The following is an 18834-nucleotide window of genomic DNA, read 5'->3' as shown; positions in this document are numbered from 1 at the left end:
TGAAACAAGAAATCTGAAAAATATTATTGCAATTTTATTTAGCGTTGGACCATCAGGATATTTGTATTAGCGACAATCTTCTCATCGAGAGCAGGTTAATCTCAGGTAGGACATATATGTACAGTGTGGCCCATCGTAGAAGGCCATATTTTTGCTATTTTTAGAAGTAGACGCTATTTGCTATTTTATTTTTGTTGTTTTGCGTCTACGGTGCTGTGACACCATTTTATGTATCTTGCATTTGACTTGTTTTTTTTTCATTAATTTTTATTATTTTTATTTTAATATTTATACTTATCTACGTTTTATTTTAAATTGTGTTGGCTGAAATTCCATGCGACAGTGCTAAAATAGCAAATTCTAAACATATACATATTTAATTTACATATACGAGTAGAAGTCACGCAATTATAAGCCGTGCCCGAATCCAGTGTCATTTAATTTTTATAAAAATATTTTTTTTATATACGCCTGAACTTTGCTGGCCAAAATTAAACCCCAAGAAAGAGCTAATAACTAATTAGATTACAACTCTCAATGTCAATACAATATAAAAATGAAAAGAAACCAAGCCAGCGTATAATTTCAATGCAATTAATTATCTTGTCCAAGAAGAAAGGTGCAGGATTAATTATCCTGCACCTTTCCTCTTATGAGGAATATGGTCGTCCATTTTGATAAACCAGGGATAGTCACCCATGCTTCCTATATCCCATCTTCCTATGTATCTCTGCTCCATAGTGCTGATTTCCTGATGAAGCCACTCCCAATGTTCATCACTTATAGCACCAACGTTGTCAGGAAAGAAATCCAAGTGTGAGTGACGGAAATGAATTTTTAGTGACATGCGACACCCTAAATTTTTGTAATTTCTTAGTTCTGCTATCAGTTGCGGGTAGTTATTTGCTTCATGATTATCTAAAAATCCTTTCACCACAGAAACAAATGATACCCAAGTAGAAATTGACCAGCGTTCAGCCTGGGAAAATTTCGGGGAGCGTGGAAAGTTGGAACTTAAGTTTTTACCTAATTCCCAAAAATTTGGCCTTTGTCGGAGTCGCCGGACAGGTGTTAATTACAGGTGTGCAGCAACCACCCCCACCACACCACTGTTCGGTCACGCCCCTACGCTTGTTAGATCAATCAGAGCGCGGCATTCAAATTGGCGGTAAATTCAAAATTCTAGAAAAATATTTAAACGCAATAGAGATCGGTGGGAGGGGGAGGAAAGAGAGGTGGGGTTGGCGGTACATTTAAAATTCAACTACGATAATGGAGGTCAATTAACTTCAAACAGCAGTTGCGGTAAATTTAAAATCCAGTCACGATAAGGAAGGTCAATGACCTCCAAACAGCATTGCGTCATTTTCATCCGGTATTGCATCATGTATGTATGTATGTATGTATGCATGTCGGAAGGTGGTGGAATTGTTTTTCCACCGCGGCACTTAGGCCTTATTAGGCCCCTTGTACACCCTCCTTCATTATTCGAGTACTTTCCTTCAAACCATCCTATTTACTACACGGGTGGCTTGGTGGCAGAGTCTCGTACAGTTTATGTATGATAACATGGTCTTGAGTTACAGAGATTTTCTTTGCTCTGTTCTCATTACAATTTATCGGGGACCACACGCATGCGGCAAATATTGGGCGACCCAGGTCTCTGGTAGGCTGCCATAGCCACGTCCCCGAGCCTGCCTTAGGTCACCCATCCAAATTCCAGCCTGCATCCGTGATGCTTGCCTCGGCAGATCGAAATCCGCCGGCCGAGACACCCGGCTATGTGGTCCCCCGGTATTGCATCATATGACACATGAGCAGAACATTAGTGCCTTATTTCCTTTATAATCCAGTATTAACAAAAATTGCAACTTGATAGTCATTTCCTTTAATACTGCCACGTTGGCTTAAACTGCAATCTGATATCTATAAGAGAGTAAAAGAGGTCAATGAACTCCAAATAGCATTACATCATTCTCATCAGGTATTGCATCATTCGACTGAGATCATCAACAAAAGAAATAAAATATATGTAACATTAAAATTTAAATGCTTTTGACAATTAGGTAAAAATGCAGGTTTCAATTTTCCTACGGTCCCCGAAAATTTTCCCAGGTTGAACCGCCGTAATACCTACTTCGCCAAGATGTCAGTTCAAGGAAATTTAATTTTGATTTGAAATGATCGTTTTTCAAAACTTTTCTGATTTGGGGACCTACAATATGCCTTCTTACTTATATGCCTATTGAATTGTTGTTCCTTGTCTATTAAATTACACTAAAATTAGGTTTATCCACATATTTCTAGATGAACAAACAATTTTTTTTAATGCTATGATTTATTTAAATAATTTGTTATAAATATAAAATATTTTTTTACGATTTGTGTTAAAACCTGAAAAAGGAAGACATATTTGGTTTCAGCAGGAAAAATCTATTAGGAATCAAATATCAGTTTCAAAACAACATAAAACACGTTTTAAAATTCTGATCGTGATACATAGGTACTATTTTCATAACTTAAAATGCTTGTAACAAAAAAACCCTACGTGATGAAAAAAATCTGAAAGCAGTCCCGGTTTCTTGTATGTAACCTTCAACAATACATTTATTTGACGCTTAATTTTTTGCGCCACTCACCCCCAACTCATTCCGTTACTCGGAGAGAAGCAGTAGACGATTACGCCATGCTAAGGCTATTGATATCGATTACAGTCATAGTAGTCTATAAGTGATATGTAAACCTAATAATTTATGACATATAGTCCTACACTACTAGCAAGTAATTAAAAAGTTAATCTATAAATACAATCGTAAACAAACATACTCCGGAACAATGCGATAAAGTATGCTTTTAACATTATATTTTTACATGACTGGACGGTATAACGCTAAGTTTAGGTGGGACAAAACGTACGTCATTAGTTTAGCTGTTGCTATGTTCTAAACTGGACGCGCGCTAGACGTTAAAATTGGTGGTTTCTGTCGAAATGAATAATCATTTTCTATATTGGCACACCCGGTTTTATTGCAACTGATAAGATAAATAAAAATAAACATTTTTAATTGGTTCTCGGTTTAGTGTGCTGTGCAATAGAGGTTTTGCGTGCCATTTTATTTAAGTAGTAAGTGGTTCTGTATTTGTTTACAAACATAGTGTTATGAAATATGTATATTTCCTTAAGGGTAACACTTTCACTAGGACACCTAACAGTAAATTGTTTTATCAAACACAGCTATAAGCGAGTTTTGTCAATTATTAATTTTTATTTTGATGATTACGCTGCTGTTTTTTAAATTGGTAGTTATTACTTTCTCAAGTTAAATAAAATAAATTGTTTTATTGCGCTTTTACATTTTTACGAGTGATGCTTTTAAATTTCAATGATCCTTTTAAAGCTTTTTAGAAGTATATTGTATGAATATTATAAGATATGCCCATTTAAATAAAAATGTCAGCACTTACCTACATTTTCAAAACACTCATGTTTATTCAATATATTCTTTCTGGTAGTATTTGGAAAATAAAATACTGTCAAATTTCTCGTTCATTAACATACATCACATTAAATGACGTAAACATTTATTAATAAATTAAGCTTATACAGGTATGGTTTTTACCTTGAAATTATTAGTCAGGTTTAGAAGTTTGGTAATCAGTCTTTTGAAAGTTAAAACTGAAATAATATATTAAAATGTGTAATTTAATTATATTTTAATACGATGGACAACAGATAAGACTTTTAGAATGGCACAGAAAGAATGCAAATTTCATTGGTTTATTTCACATTACGGATAAATCATATTAAACAAAAATAGTTTTTTCTCGAAAACAGTTCATTTATCGATATCAACCAAGAGTGCCTATTTTAGTTTAAGGTTGTAAGGGTGTAAAAAAATTGACATTATTGTGATACAGATAGTCCGTTCCTGGCAAACCAAATAAGCCAAATTGTTTTCAAGGAGTCTTTGTCCATCGTATTAAAAAATAATTAAATTACACAAAGCATTTTAAATGTTATTAAAAGAAAAATAGATTTTCAGGGGCGTCCTTTAGGGGCTGAAAATTTTTATAGGTACTTGCTATTTTAACGTCCCCTCTATAAATCCGAGGGATTGCCCACATATTCTAGGAGACCCTGTATATTAAAATACCTAGTAGAAAATTAAACTTAGAAATGCACGATAAGATGAAATCTTCAAAGAATTTCAGATATATCATTGGTAAAAGATTTGATATAGTAAAAAGTTTTATCTTACAAAATATATTTTTGCAATTTTCATTCAGTATGCTAATAAATTGTAATTAAATAAGTTAATGATTTATATGCACGATAAATGATATGGAATGACTGATGTCAAAATTTCAGTATTTCAATTTTGTACGTTAGTGATGCTTTTTATTATTAGATATTTTCTCATAAAATAATTTAATAGTCCCAAAATTAACGTAAACAACATAAATTATATGTTTGGATAATCTTAAGATCATTCTACTATTCAAATTTGCTTCATTTCGTATTAAAAAATACATCTCCGATAAAAACAAACGTTAAAAAATGTAAAACTTATTTACTCCAAATTGCCCTTGGTTTTGGATTTTTTATGTATGTTATGAACATTATGTAGTTATCTGAAGGCTTTATTCTATATTTATTATATTTTTATCTCTATAGATTTATCTCTATGGTTTTCCAATAATTTTTTTTTATCTTATTCATTAAATGTCAAAAATGATATATTTCCCCCCATATTACACATAATTTTAAATGAATCGACATATAATCATAAAGTTTTTATATTAAAATAAGTATAGTGAATCAATATAATTCTTTTCTTGGGTATGTGAATATCATATTCATACAGTTAAGCAAGTATATACAGGGTGAGTCATTAATAATGGTACCTAGCTTAATGGCAGATTGTTAACGTCTAAATATAGCGATTGAGCTAAACAGGCCTTAATCATTTGTTCCTCATTTTCGTTCTACAGGGTGTTAAAATTGAAAAAATATTTTTTGCTATATTTTAAGTACGTATGAACCGATTGTTTTGAAAATTTACGTTTTTTGAAGTGGCAAAAACGAATATGCTAGCAATGTTGGGGTCACGTCTAGAGAGCGCTAGTTATACTGCCCTCAATGTAAAAATATGTCTAACTGTTTGTATTTTACAATTTTGAATTTTTTAACTAGAAATTATTAAAATAAAATAGGTATTATATTAGTAGGTACCTAGTATTTACAAATCGATAAACTCAACTGTTTTCGAGATACAGACATTTCAAGTTTTTGAAATTCAGCGGGAATTAAATTAAATAATTATTTTTTCCAAAGTAGTAGTCATTGACATATTAAATTGACAGCACATTATACCCGAGAAGTAAGAGGATATCTTAATAGATATTTCCCGCACCGTTGAATTGGACTCAGTAGCGATGTACCTTGGCCTACACGTAGCCCTTATTTAAGTCCGCTGGATTTTTCTTTTGGGGCTATCTTAATTCTCTAGTTTACAAAGACATTAATAGTCAAGAACATAGAACTTTATTTTTTAACATCAGACAAAATTTAAATAAATGCATTGAAGTCGCTGCTGGTTACTTTGAGAATCTTTTATGATTAATAATTTCTTAAGATATTATGCATAAAAAAAATGTCTCAAAAATTTTAAACGCCTGTATCTCGAAAATGATTGAGTTTATCGATTTGTAATAAGTATACTTTTTTATTTACAATTGAATATAATTCAATAATTTCTAATTAAAAAATTCAAAATTGTAAAATATTAAAAGTTGTACATATTTTTACATTAATAGGACAGTATAACTAGCGCCCTCTAGACGTGATACCAACACTGTTTGCATATTCGTATTTACCACCTCAATAAACGTAAAACTACTAATTTTCAAAATATAGCAAATAATCAAAAATATATTTTTAACTTTAACACCCTGTAGAACGAAAAGGCGCCACTATGTCTGATTTAAATGAAATGTGGTATGCTGGTACTTGTGTATAGATGCCGCATTTTAACATAGTAGCCGAAATAATTGCTTTTATAGAATTAGGAAAAATTTCCCGACCGCCAAAGCATATTATTTTGTCACATAACCGCAAAATAGTTCTTATTATAGCGTAAATCCCTGCATTTATCTAAATTTTTTGTCTATTGTACAGTGCCTGATTTACAGTTGTGGGGACCTGTAGGCTGAAAATTGGTGGGGGCCTATTCTAGAGAAAAAATATCCTTTTTGGTAGGCTCCCCCCCAAAAAAAAAATTGATAGAATTCAAATTTTAAGAATAAAAAATAATATTTTTCAGAATAATTTTTCTTTCTTGTTCATGATGGGGAGGTCTTAAAAAAATCTTAGAAAAAAAGAATTAGTTTTCATATGTATATATTTGCATACTTAATGATTTTTAATTAATAATTTTATTCTCCACTCTCCATTATTATGTTTGAGATTAAATTCAATATTTTTTAAGAGGAACTCAGTTTGGGTAAAGGCGCAAATGGACGACAAATGACACTGAAAGTATAAATTAATAGGTTCCAAACATATTGATCATGTTAACTTGTGGAAACAGTGCTACTAAAGCTACGGTTTCCAAACCATACTGCTAGCATACATTGCCGGAAAAAATACTGTCAGCAACAAAAGTCCCTAACCCGTTCATGAAATGCAGTGAAAGATGAAAGTATTTTGTGCCGGCGTCGGACACCCGCAGAATTCTTTAAAACAATAACTTAAAGAATCTCAGTACGATGCTACTAAGTATTTTGGATATTCAATAGTAATAATAAGAGAAAGAAGTCTTTCATTTTATTTTAAAAACTAACTAGGTACAAGCTATGTATTTAACTTCGCACGATTGCGTAAATTTTTCCCGCTTTTTGGCGAAAAGAGTTCATTTTGATTTATTTATCTACGCCGAAAGATTATGCTAATTATAAAAGTGGCTTAAAAATTCTTGGTCCAAAAGATTTTTAGATTTAAAATGATACCTATAAGTTACGACATTCTGAAGTTGCGATAGGAACACAGAAAACACTCGATATAAGGTGTTCAGATTTAATCCGGAATACTCCTCTGAAATTGTGGTACGCCATATTATTTCAATAATTATCTGATTACACAAACCGTTGCGGAAATGAGTGTAACAAGTTTAGAGGGCGATAAAACTTAAAAAAATAAAACAATTTTTCTCTATGGATTATGGGTTTATCGTCTTGATTGAAATAAAGCAAATTTTAATTTAACCTTTTCCAAAACAAGTGTAGAGGGTGGGCCAAATTCGACACTTGAGTGGTTTTTCCTATTCATGGAAAAGATTAAAAAATAGTTATTCATTCAGTTTCCATTTTCGAGAATAATTGATCAATCAATTTTGATCGTTTATGAGAATATTCGATTTTTGTAGTGCTTTTTTACACAATTTTTTACATAGAACTCAGATGCTTACCCGATATTTTTCTCTAACTTCCGGTTTTTTATCTATAACACAAATTTATATATTTCTAAATAGCACACCGTATAATTTCTATACACAAAATTTATTTTCAAGGTACATATAATCACTTCAAATATTATTTTTTGCAAATAAATTATTTCTTGATACAATTCCGTAAATCGGCGAAAATTTCAAAACATATACGGAGTGTTCTCTTTATTTTGTAAATTAAAAACCGCGAGTTACAGAACAATATCACATACCTAGTGATATCTGAACAATTTTTTTAATATAAGAGAAATCCTCCAAAAGTATTTTTTGTATATGTTACCTCTAGGGAAACTAAATTGAAATTAGGTAATCAAATTTCCCATTTATTTGGGAACAATTTATATTTAAGGAAGAAAAGCTAGTTGATTTTGGGACAGTCAATTGCGTTTTTGACAGAAACGATGCGTTTTCAACATCTTAACAATAATACCTACCTACCTTTTTTGAAATTTTACATTGTAATATGATGACATAACTTTTTTGAGGTTAGGATTTTACAGTATATGTCATATTCTACATATACGGTAAAACGTAAACCCATGCAAAAAGATTAAGTCATAAAATGTAACCTACTGGACAGAGATACCTCTACGTATAGTAAAATATTAACAATAGTGCATATAGGAATAATTTCTTCTTTAATGGAAAATCTGACGACGTGGCTTAATTCGTCTGAGGTCCAACATTTTAAAAATTGTTAAATTTTGTTAGGGTACCTTGAAATTACCTGAAAATGGTATAATAATATTGAGAGTTAAAGTTACTGACGTTTTTCACATCCATTTTATAGTGAAATTTCAAATTTCATTAGAAAAGTAAGAAGAGTTGTAAATTAGTAAAACTTGTGAAACTGTTGGAATTCTAAAGAGGGCTAAAATTTGACATTGTTTGGGATCGAATCTGAACACTCTGCATATACAATTTATATAAATTGTGTTATATAAAGAAAAGATAAACTAGAATATGTCATTTTACTTTGATTTTAAACACAGAGGTTACAGATATTGTAAAAAATTTTAATAGTGATTTATTGAAATACATTTTTTAATATAAAAATAGTCCTTCGATTTTTCAGTGAGGGTATTTTATTTCAGTCATGGTGCTCCTGCGTTATTTTTGTTGGCATTCTGCCTTAGGATATTGTGTGGTACCTCATTATTTTTTCAATTATGGAAATTTATAAAAATATACGAATACTCTTAATTTACCGTATTTTTTGTGCTATAACTTGGAACATAACTAACGAAAGCGAGTTCAAGGAAGTAGCAGCGGCCTATCTGTTTCAGGTTCATTGAATATAGAGACTTCAAAAACTAATAAATACATGACACCTCGAAAATTTCCAAATATTGACAATTTTATCACTTTAGTAGATAGTGCAACATTCTGAAACACAAATAACAGAAAAATTGTACCTAAGTGTTCAGGATTTGGTCCATTGTCCACATAATTTCGAGTTGTTGGCCTATAGAAAAAAATGACACGGATTTATACAAAAAACTAGGCAACATTGCATGTAAGCAAGTAGGTTTGAAACGACTTCATTTCATTTCCAAAATGCACATTTAAGTTTTGTCTTCATTTGCATGTTACATTGTACAATTATATTTCTTATGTATCTAATTATTAACTTGTTAAATTATAGTGTCATAGTACCGTTATTGTTATACCTGCCATACATGGCAAATATACAAGACAATGCCTGCAATAAATATAGATTGAACCCTCCCCTTCGGGAATATTTTTAATGGCCATTGCACATCAAAACATCTCCCGATCCATTTTCGTTCAGTCTCCATACGATGCTTCTGTAGAGAAGCTATCTCAAACTCGCGGCGCGTATACACGTATATTTTTAAAGCCAACCTTGACCTGAACATTCACTGATATCACCGTAATTAATGCCCACTACAATTATGATTTTTTCAAGCTATGGAGGCAGCAGATAATCCGCCAGGTCCTGCGAAGCCAGAGCAGGAGCATATTGATCCTGTGGTGAAGTCAGAAAAGCAGAATATGGCAACTGAGATAATTTTCTGTTTCTTAAGGAAGGTATGTGTAAATGACTTTTTTATAAGCATTTGCTTGTATCCTAATCGTTACGATTATACCTAAAAATGCAATGGACAGTAATGATGCTTAATTACATTAGTATTATATGTAGTTTAAAATCTAAATTTATTCCAATTTATAACTATCTTTTATGTGTATCCGAAAACATGGGCTATAAAATTAAAACTACCTATATTTTTCTTAATTTAAAAGTTTTTTGTCAACATATATTTGACCTTAGTAACAGGTATTTATTTGTTTGTTTGTGTTGAGACCCTGAAAAAATTTAATAATTATTAAATTAATAAATTATTATTTATCTACTTTTCACGTAAAAATTTATGAAAATAACTTTTGATTAATCCTTTTGAGGCAATAATTTTTTATTTTTTTTCACTAATAGCAAAATCCCAAAAAAAACAAATAAAAAACTAAAATTATGTTACAAATAAATAATTTCGGAAAATATCTTATAAAAAATAGAACTATAAATACATATTTTTTCTCTATTTATTTGGGTATTTTGAAAATTAATAATAAAACTAACCCTTACACTAAAAGAAAGATTCATGGGTTTTTACACTGAAAAAACGGAGATGGAAAAATTAATCTGCATGTGTCACTTCACATTAAGTTAATTATTATTAACATTATATGAATCCATGTTGGCTGCTAATATTAGATCAAGAAATAGTATTAAAATTGATGTACTATGATATGGAAGCGGATATGCTCAACAGACTAAATCTAATTATAGGGCACGTGTTAGAGGAAAAGCAAATATAATATTATACAAGGTGTCCCAGAATAATGTGTACAACGGAAGACCACAAATTCGTGGACTCAAAATAGGCAGATTTAGGCTAATTTACCTATATCCGAAATCGCTTCGTTTGACCGCTAGATGGCCTCAAAGAACGTGAAATTTTTTTGAGTTTTGTAAATAACTCGAATACGTATTATTCGATTTCGATTAATTTTGGGATGTGGACTTTTGCTTTCAATCTACACATTTTGGTGTTATACAGAGTGTTTTTTAAAACTTACAACTTCTACAAAATTGGTGTATGGTGATAATATCTGTTCATAACTTTTTTCTCTTTCGGGCAATAATGACAACTATTTTTTATTTGATAGGTGAAACTATTTGGAAGTATTTGGGCCCCTTGAAGAATTTTGATTAAATGAACGGTTTGGGTACGAAAAAATATTTTTTAAATATATACATTATCGTGCCACCCATATTATAATGGTTAACAAAATGTTCTGACCACTTATCTACAAAGGTTTATCGACAGTGAACCTTGGCCTACCGTATTCGATCACTAACCTAGCTTTTATTGTATTTTTAATAGTGAACGACAAATACATGCCTTTTTATCTATACACATGAATAAATAAAATATTTTGTTACATTTTAAATATTAACCAAGTATTGTTTATTTGTTAATAAAAACAAATGTGTAAGGATGATAATTGTTTTCGAATGTTAAGTTATTTAGTATTTTTAATATTGTTCACGTTTTCAGTACATTTTATAACTAAATATAAGTTTTTAGTATTGTGTTCAAATAATTATTCAGTTTGTAGTACGTATACCTTACTGTGTGACTTATTGTTTTTCAAAAAGTAGTATGCTACCTATCTATTTAAAATGACAGTACGGCTAAAAAACACTCACTCATCCATCCATAGCATTTTGTTAAGCTGGGGTCCATTGCACTTGATTTTGAAACTAACAGCAAGACGACTGGGGAAATCAGCTGTTTCGCTTCACAGTTCGAACGCTCTGTGGTGCGCCGACGCTCTCGCAATCAGCAAATGTGACAGTACGGCGCCGAGTTAACGGGAGTTAAGAAGTAATTTGCTTATTTTTTAAAAGGTCGAGTAAATTTTTTTTTCGATTTTATGTATTAGGCTTTCCAAATGCGTGATTAAAATTGGTGACATTATGACTGAATCACCCTGTATAAAACTACAAAATGTGACTAACTAAAATAACATAAAAGAAGAAACAATGGTTAATTGTAACTGGTCTAGAGAGAGGTTAAGTTTTTTTAATAGAGGCTATGCTGGAGTGTAAAATATCCTTTACTATGTTGTTACAATTAGTACAAATTCTGATTAAAAGAGAGAATTTTTGTATGTTCGCCTGAACTGTAGAGAGAAAATATCCTCTGAAGGTATGTGAAATTTGAATATATAAAGGGTACATATCAACTTAAACGCAGAAATTATGCCACTATTGCTCTATAATTCTAGAGTGAGCTAAATGTAAACCTATTTAGAACTTCTTCCTTTTTGGGGGTGTATCCAATGACAGGATATACCTACCCGCACAGCTTCTGAAGTAAAGAAGTTTAAGAAGATACTTCTAACCTCTCTACTCATACCAAACTATGGTTTCATATTAAAGTTTAGATTTAATAAAGGAATTATATAAGCAGTATTTATAAACTATCAATGTTATTTAAGAAAAACGAGCAGTATAACCCAATGTATTCAAACATTAATCTTTAAAGTTATTACTTTTAGGTAATAAGGAATTATCTAACGCATGGTCAAAAAGAATAGTAATCTTTTATTTAAACAAACATATTTGTAAACTTTTGGTAAGGTGAAAATTTACGAAAATAACTCTTAACTAATCCTTTCGACATAAAGGTTAATTTACTTAATTTTTAAATTTTTTCACAGGTGCAAAATACAAAAAAAACAAATTATTAAAATAATGGCGCAAAAGTAAATATATTTCAACTATCTCGACGGAAGCATATTGTGTAACTTTTTAACTCTACACAGTAGCTAAGATCACTAAAAAGTAGGCCTAAAAATAAAGTTTATGAACTCATCGTGGTTAAGTGATAATAATTACCAAATATTAATGTAATTACTTTTAACGAACTCTCTTTGGGTAATTATGTAACGATGTTAACGCCCTTAATAACAATTTTGCGAGCCGGTTTTTGTTTTGTGAATAGTCCCCAAAACTTCTATTAATAAGCCTGCTTCTTTTCATTGTTTTCTTCATCTTCGACAACAGAAATAATATAAAACCCGAAATTTTATAAAATCATGGTAAGTGCTTTACAAAAATGCATCTGCCCAAACGACATTCGTAAGTTGTGTTGACAAAATAATTATCCAAAGAAAAGCCCTTCCATAACATTGGTGATATTAGTGTTATGACAATTCTCCATCCATATAAGGCATCATTTTATTAATTAGAAACTTACAATACTCTATTTAATAAAATATTTTTTTAAATTATTTATTTATTATAAATATTTTTAGGCATCACTATTACTCGTGGGATACTTCATTTGCTACTTCAATTTCTCCTTAACCTTACCACTGCTCACCATTTGCTCTCTCGTTTGGTTGGAAATCAACAAGTCCAAGAAAATAAATAGAATAACCTCCAAATCCAGAGCAAGTTCTATGACAAAGAAAGATATTCTAAAAGTAGTCGATGAATTACCATCCTGGGTAAGTCTAATAGTGTCTTACTCATCGTTTTCGTTTCATTCACAATCTTTTTTTAGGTAACGTTTCCTGACAGAGAAAGGGCCGACTGGCTTAACGAAGTAAGCGTTTTGTGTTACTTTATTTTTAGTAAATAATAATGCAAAAATGTAGAAAAAACTTGAAAACGTGTAAAAAAAAGAAATCTAATATCAGGGACATTCACATTAAAGTTTATTGTTTCTGTTGCAGATTATATTACAGCTATGGCCCAGCATAAACAACTGCATCATAAAGCATTTCAGAGGGCACTTGCAGACAAAAATGCGAAAAAAATTTGAATCGTTTAGATTCGAAGCTGTCGATTTTGGAGAAATGGTAAATATCTTTCACAATATAGATGAAACCGTCATTTATTTCAACTCTTGCAGCCTCCAAAAATCGATGGTGTAAAAGTTTATAACAGGACAACGACTAAGGATTCTATTATAATAGATTTCGACATATAGTATGTATTTTATATTGGAAGCATTCCTTCTGTTAACTAATATTGGACTATTTTCAGTTATGACGGTGATTGTGACATAAATTTTTCCATGTCTGGTGCCCAAATCGGACGTCTCAAAGATTTTCAGGTGAGATGATTCCCGTTTCACTATGTTCAAATCAATAGGTACCTACAAAAGTGTGGCCACCGAGGTACCCGAGATACTTCGTATATGTATTCTATGACTAATTTTAAGCAAAAATAAGTGTATTCACTTTTCCGGAATACCCAACCGTTTTTGAATTGAAGTTGCCAGATCGCATAAGTAGTTACTAAAGAGTAAATTGCATTGTGGTGACTACAGGGCTAGGAAATTCAATAATTAGCTACTTGGCTAGGATTTGAAAAAAGTTGTTGATTGTCAGTTCGTTAATTGTCATCACTTACAGTTGGTTCCTTTTTATTTTTTGTCATTTGTGTTAAAATCATGCCATTAACTTATTCAAATGGAGAATACGCGAACATAATTTTCGGGTATGGATATTGCAACGGTAGTACCGCCGTCTCAGTTAGGGAATATCAACGACGATATCCAAACCGCCTCTTCTAGACAAGCAAACGTTCAATAGAATCTTCACAAATCTTCAATTAACAGTTGCATTCCCTAAACCGACTTATGAATGAGAATTTATGCGAAGAAACAATGCTGCAGAAGTGCTTGAGCTTGTTGAAAATGATCCTGGTACTAGTAGGTATGAGAAGAATTTCTGTGCTCATTGGACAAAGTAGAACGTCTGTGCAAGACACTTGGACTGCATTGCTATCATTACCAACCAGTACAATAACTTCTCCCTACGGATCTTCCCCAAAGGGTTCGTCTTTGTGAATGACGGAGCAATCTGGATACTCTTTCATGGATCCTTTTCTATTATGAAGCAACTTTTACAAGAGATGGAATCAGCAATTACCACAAAGATCATGTGTGGGCAATCGAATGCCTTCATGCCATTCGAGAAACCCATTTTCAGAGAAGATTCTCCGTAAACGTTTGGATTGCAATAATTAATAATGAAGGAACGGATCACATTTCTGCGACGGAAATTTGAACATCAAGATGTACCGGGTATTTTTGGAGAACGATCTACCTCTACTACTTCAGGACAAATCGGAAGGACGATGTTTTACATAATGGTGCTCCGTCCCCTTATGGAAGAGGTGTCACTAATTTCCTCATTGAAAAGTATCCAAATCGATGGATAGGCCATCTCCGGATCTCAATCCGTTGGACTTTTGCAGGGACATGTGAAGACATTTAACAATGGGAAAGCCAAAGTGCAGGGACCAACTCATTGAAAGGATTCTTACAACGTTTAATGAGATGAAAATCAATATGGAGAACTACAACTGGGATCGAGGTCTTCAAGAGAGGATTGAGTTATGTATTGCACAATGCGGTGGTCACATTGAGCAGCTTTAATAATTACTTACACTAGTACCTATGCTTTTATTAAAATAAACCACATTTTTTTCTAAGCTCTCTAGTCGCAACAATGTAATTTACTATTTAGCAACAGCCATACCATCTAACTTCAAACCCCGACATTTCAAGAACCATTGGGAATTCGGGAAAAGTGACAAGAATCAATTATTGCTTAAATTTAGTTATATAATTCATATAAGAATTATCTCGGATACCTCGCACAGTGGGGCAGAATCCCAAAAAGCTGGCCAAAAGTCAAAATCTTTAAAAATCGATCTGAAATTTATTACTTGGGGGTTTTTGGGGTCGCTGATAACAAATTTGGAGTCAGAATTACAAAATTCAATGTGGAAGATTTAATATAGCCATATCAGAAGTAGAAATATTTTGTAAATAGAGATTTTCCGAGTAGATTAAGAATTAAAAGATTATGAAATACAAAATTTCACATTTATCAAGCATGAAGATGTAAAAATGACAAATGACATATTAGACTATTCATATATTACGTTAAATAAGTATCGGGAGTAATTTATTTGAATCCCGTGCCAAAGTTGTAATATAAAATTCCAGTTTTTTCATAAAAGAAAAGAATCGTCATCAGATGAAAAATCTTCATTTGTAGTATCCGTCGAATCTTCTGAAGTTGAGACAATTTCGTCTTTATCTGCAATCTTCCCATGTCTTACATCGTCCAGAGAAGGCGAAATTCATTTTACTCTACATTTTACAAAAACCTTTACAAAAAGTTGTTAGGCACTTGTAGGCAGCTGATTTTTGTTTGTTTGCAGATAATAGTTTTGTCTTTTTTGTCCAATAAGTTAAATTACAGAACTCTGCAGAATTATTAAACTTTTTTCTTCAAAACTAAATTATTATTTCATTTTATAACATAAAATTCACATAAGTTCACATAAGGTAGCCAATTACTATTTTTTGTAAAAATATGGAGTATTTTAACCTACACATTCAAATCTACGTACATTAGAGATAAATCGGTGAACTCTACGAAATTTTATAAACACTTAAACACATATATTACTTCTGTTCATATGCGCGAGCCAGGTGTTGCTCGAGCAGCGCTTACCTTTGTAGTGATTTAAGAAGCAGGTATAGGGAATTTGACCCTAATATTAATGGATTCTGAGACTTGGGACATTACTCTAGCCAATCCAACAGTAAAAATTACCGAATAAGAAACTTTATTTTCTGACTTTTGGCCAGCGTTTAGGGATTCTGCCCCACTGTGCCTCGGCGGGGACCCTGTATAAAATCATTTGAAAGTAGTATGAAGAAAACAGAACAAATACCTAGATACGGATGAATAAATTATTGCGAAGTGATTATTATTAATTACACATAACATTTTTCCAAAGCCTGCACTTTATTTACATTTATGCATTTAGATACTGTAAGCATATTTATAATTTTATATTTATTACATTCCATTGTACAAAAGTAAACGAAAATATGTGGAGATTGTGTTTTTTATAACACAGAATAGTTCGCGGTAACATAAAAATAGGTATTCACTCATCGGGTAAATGAAAATTGTCTTGCAGTATCATATAGATGCTTCAACGCTTAAAAATGGAGAGATGGATATAAATGGAAACACTTTATTCCACGCATCAATTACAAATCGCTTTGTAAAAGTCGGTTTCTAACATTCCTAACCTATGCATTAAATTAATAATATATCTGATTCACTGGAAGTCAAACGACTTTCTGTTGTTGGACACAAAAACGTTTTAGATTTTTAATTTATGAGGATAATTTGCATTTAAAGAAAGAAAGAAAGAAAGAAAGAAGAAGAAATTTCAATTTAAAGAAAAAAACAAAATATTTGCAAATACATTATAGTATACAGGGTTTAGAGGTTGTAATTTTTTTTACAAATCTACTACGAATGTGTTATAGAATAATGCATTAAAATGCACAAGTGCCACTCAGTGACGAAAAAATGTTTTTTTATTCATTTTTCTTCAATATCTCTGTTATTCACCCACAACTCACTCATAAGTTTCTAGCCGTGTATTTTCAGCCCAAACCACGCAATTTTTTATTCGTTTAAGCAATACCCAAGCTTCCAGCAAGTAAATATTAATTTGTATATAAAAAATCTATAAATATTCAAGAATAAATAAACAACTTCAAATTGGTTCAAGAAGTCTAAAAACAAACGAGCCATTAACAAAAAGGCAAAAATGTTATTATCTACGGCTGAGCGGGCCGCATAAAATTGTCCATAGATAAATAATCCGTCCCTAGAATTAAAAAAAAAATCAAATTTCTTACTGAAAATTACTTGTTTTATTCGTGTAAAAACTAAGATTACGTATGAAACGTTTTGGAACTCGTAAAAATTAATAAAATCGAATCGAAGTCTTATAGTATATGCTCACCAAAATTATAGCGTCATTCCAAAGTTTCCGTTAGATATGACGTATAATTGTCAATATCTTAGCAACGATTCATCTGAGCAATATAATTAGAAAACTTATGCTACATGAATTGAGGAGGATCTACCGAAGAGGTTTGATTAATTTTTAGAAACTTGTCAACAATTTTAAGAAAAACATCAATTTTTACCATTTTTTGTTAATTACGGAATTAATTTTGCAATAAAAAAGTTAGAGCGATGGTAGTTTGTAGAAAAAATTATTTAGAACAAAAACAATCTCTTGTATTTTCTCCACGGTGTACGATCCAACCGAAATATTGAAGAAAATCTAATAAAAAAAAACATTTTTTGTGACGTAAATAACAATTTTTCCTCACTATATGGCGCTCGTGCATTAGGAATTATGGAAACTGACTACAATCACAATATTTTGAACCTCTGACGACTGGAGTAATGTTATAGTAATTGTAATCTAAATTTGACATTTCTGACATATTCAAATTAATATTATTAGTGTAATTACATTTCCTTAGATGCATTTTATTGCCTATAAAATATTTTCAATAAATTTCAATTAATACGTAGTTTGTCCTACATGTACTGAAAATCCTAGGTAAGACAAAACAACAACGTGATGTAATTTTTGTGGTGATCCAAGAGAAAAATTTTTACATAATTGTTGACTAGGATTTATATAGAAAATACGATTAGCTATAATTACCAACAAATTGCATTTAAAATGTATGTAACTTTACTACAATTTTGTTAATTCTTTTCTATTTTGCTATCCCACCCTAAAATTTAAAAAATTTCATAGCTTTTCCAAGAAAATTTCTGTATATTGCAGCTTTTGCTACCACATTACTGTTGATAATTTTTAAATTATTTCTGTAAAATTTTCTTGGAGCAGCAAAGGTATATCACAAATTATTCTCTACATAAATTTTATTTAAACAATGGTTGCATGTTGCATTAATTAACGTTACGAAAGCGACATACATAAATAGGTACATAAAAAAAGAAAATAAGTACACTCTTGGAATAAAACACAAGTGCAGCCAACAAACACTTTTCGAGTTACAAATCAGTTAGATATTTTTTAATGAAACCTACAGTTGGCCTGGTTAAAAAGAGGGTTTTTTGCTATTTCTAAAAAATATGTAGTTTGTCAAACCTATATCAAAAAATAAATAAGTTCACCTTAACTGAAAACAACTGCAATGCTAAACATAATCTGATGCCACTGTTGTATATATTTAGCTCTCTATGGGGGAAAACAAATAGTCGGCGTAATAGACTTTTTGTTTTCTGAGGTGAGTATGATAAATAATATAATTTTACTACCCAAAACGATCTGAAACTGTCGACATTTCAGAATAAAGTTAACTAAAAATAAATATAAAACTTTTGTTTTGATTACAAGACTTTCTTCAAAAAATTG

The 18834-nt window shown here is 31.2% G+C and overlaps 1 protein-coding gene across 3 annotated transcripts in view; it reads left to right on the top strand.

The window, feature by feature from the left end:
- The first annotated feature begins 2941 nt into the window (after window positions 1-2941).
- LOC108904966 (extended synaptotagmin-3) overlaps window positions 2942-18834 on the top strand; it is a 36000-nt gene continuing 20107 nt past the window's right edge. For 2 of the 3 annotated variants that reach the window (XM_018707700.1, XM_018707701.1), the window contains exons 1-7: window positions 3145-3185; window positions 9436-9557; window positions 12852-13046; window positions 13103-13144; window positions 13275-13400; window positions 13454-13530; window positions 13588-13657. In XM_018707700.1, the coding sequence (XP_018563216.1) occupies window positions 3161-3185; window positions 9436-9557; window positions 12852-13046; window positions 13103-13144; window positions 13275-13400; window positions 13454-13530; window positions 13588-13657 (657 nt within the window). In that variant the 5' untranslated portion in view covers window positions 3145-3160. Of the gene's footprint in view, window positions 3125-3144; window positions 3186-9435; window positions 9558-12851; window positions 13047-13102; window positions 13145-13274; window positions 13401-13453; window positions 13531-13587; window positions 13658-18834 lie in introns of those variants that run through there. The other variant, XM_018707702.1, reaches the window with a different exon arrangement.

Source organism: Anoplophora glabripennis, unplaced genomic scaffold, assembly GCF_000390285.2.
Source record: "Anoplophora glabripennis isolate ALB-LARVAE unplaced genomic scaffold, Agla_2.0 scaffold48, whole genome shotgun sequence".
In the NCBI taxonomy this organism is placed as follows: domain Eukaryota; kingdom Metazoa; phylum Arthropoda; class Insecta; order Coleoptera; family Cerambycidae; genus Anoplophora; species Anoplophora glabripennis.
Note: the sequence above shows the minus strand (reverse complement) of the source record. Positions and strands in the feature narration are given on the sequence as shown.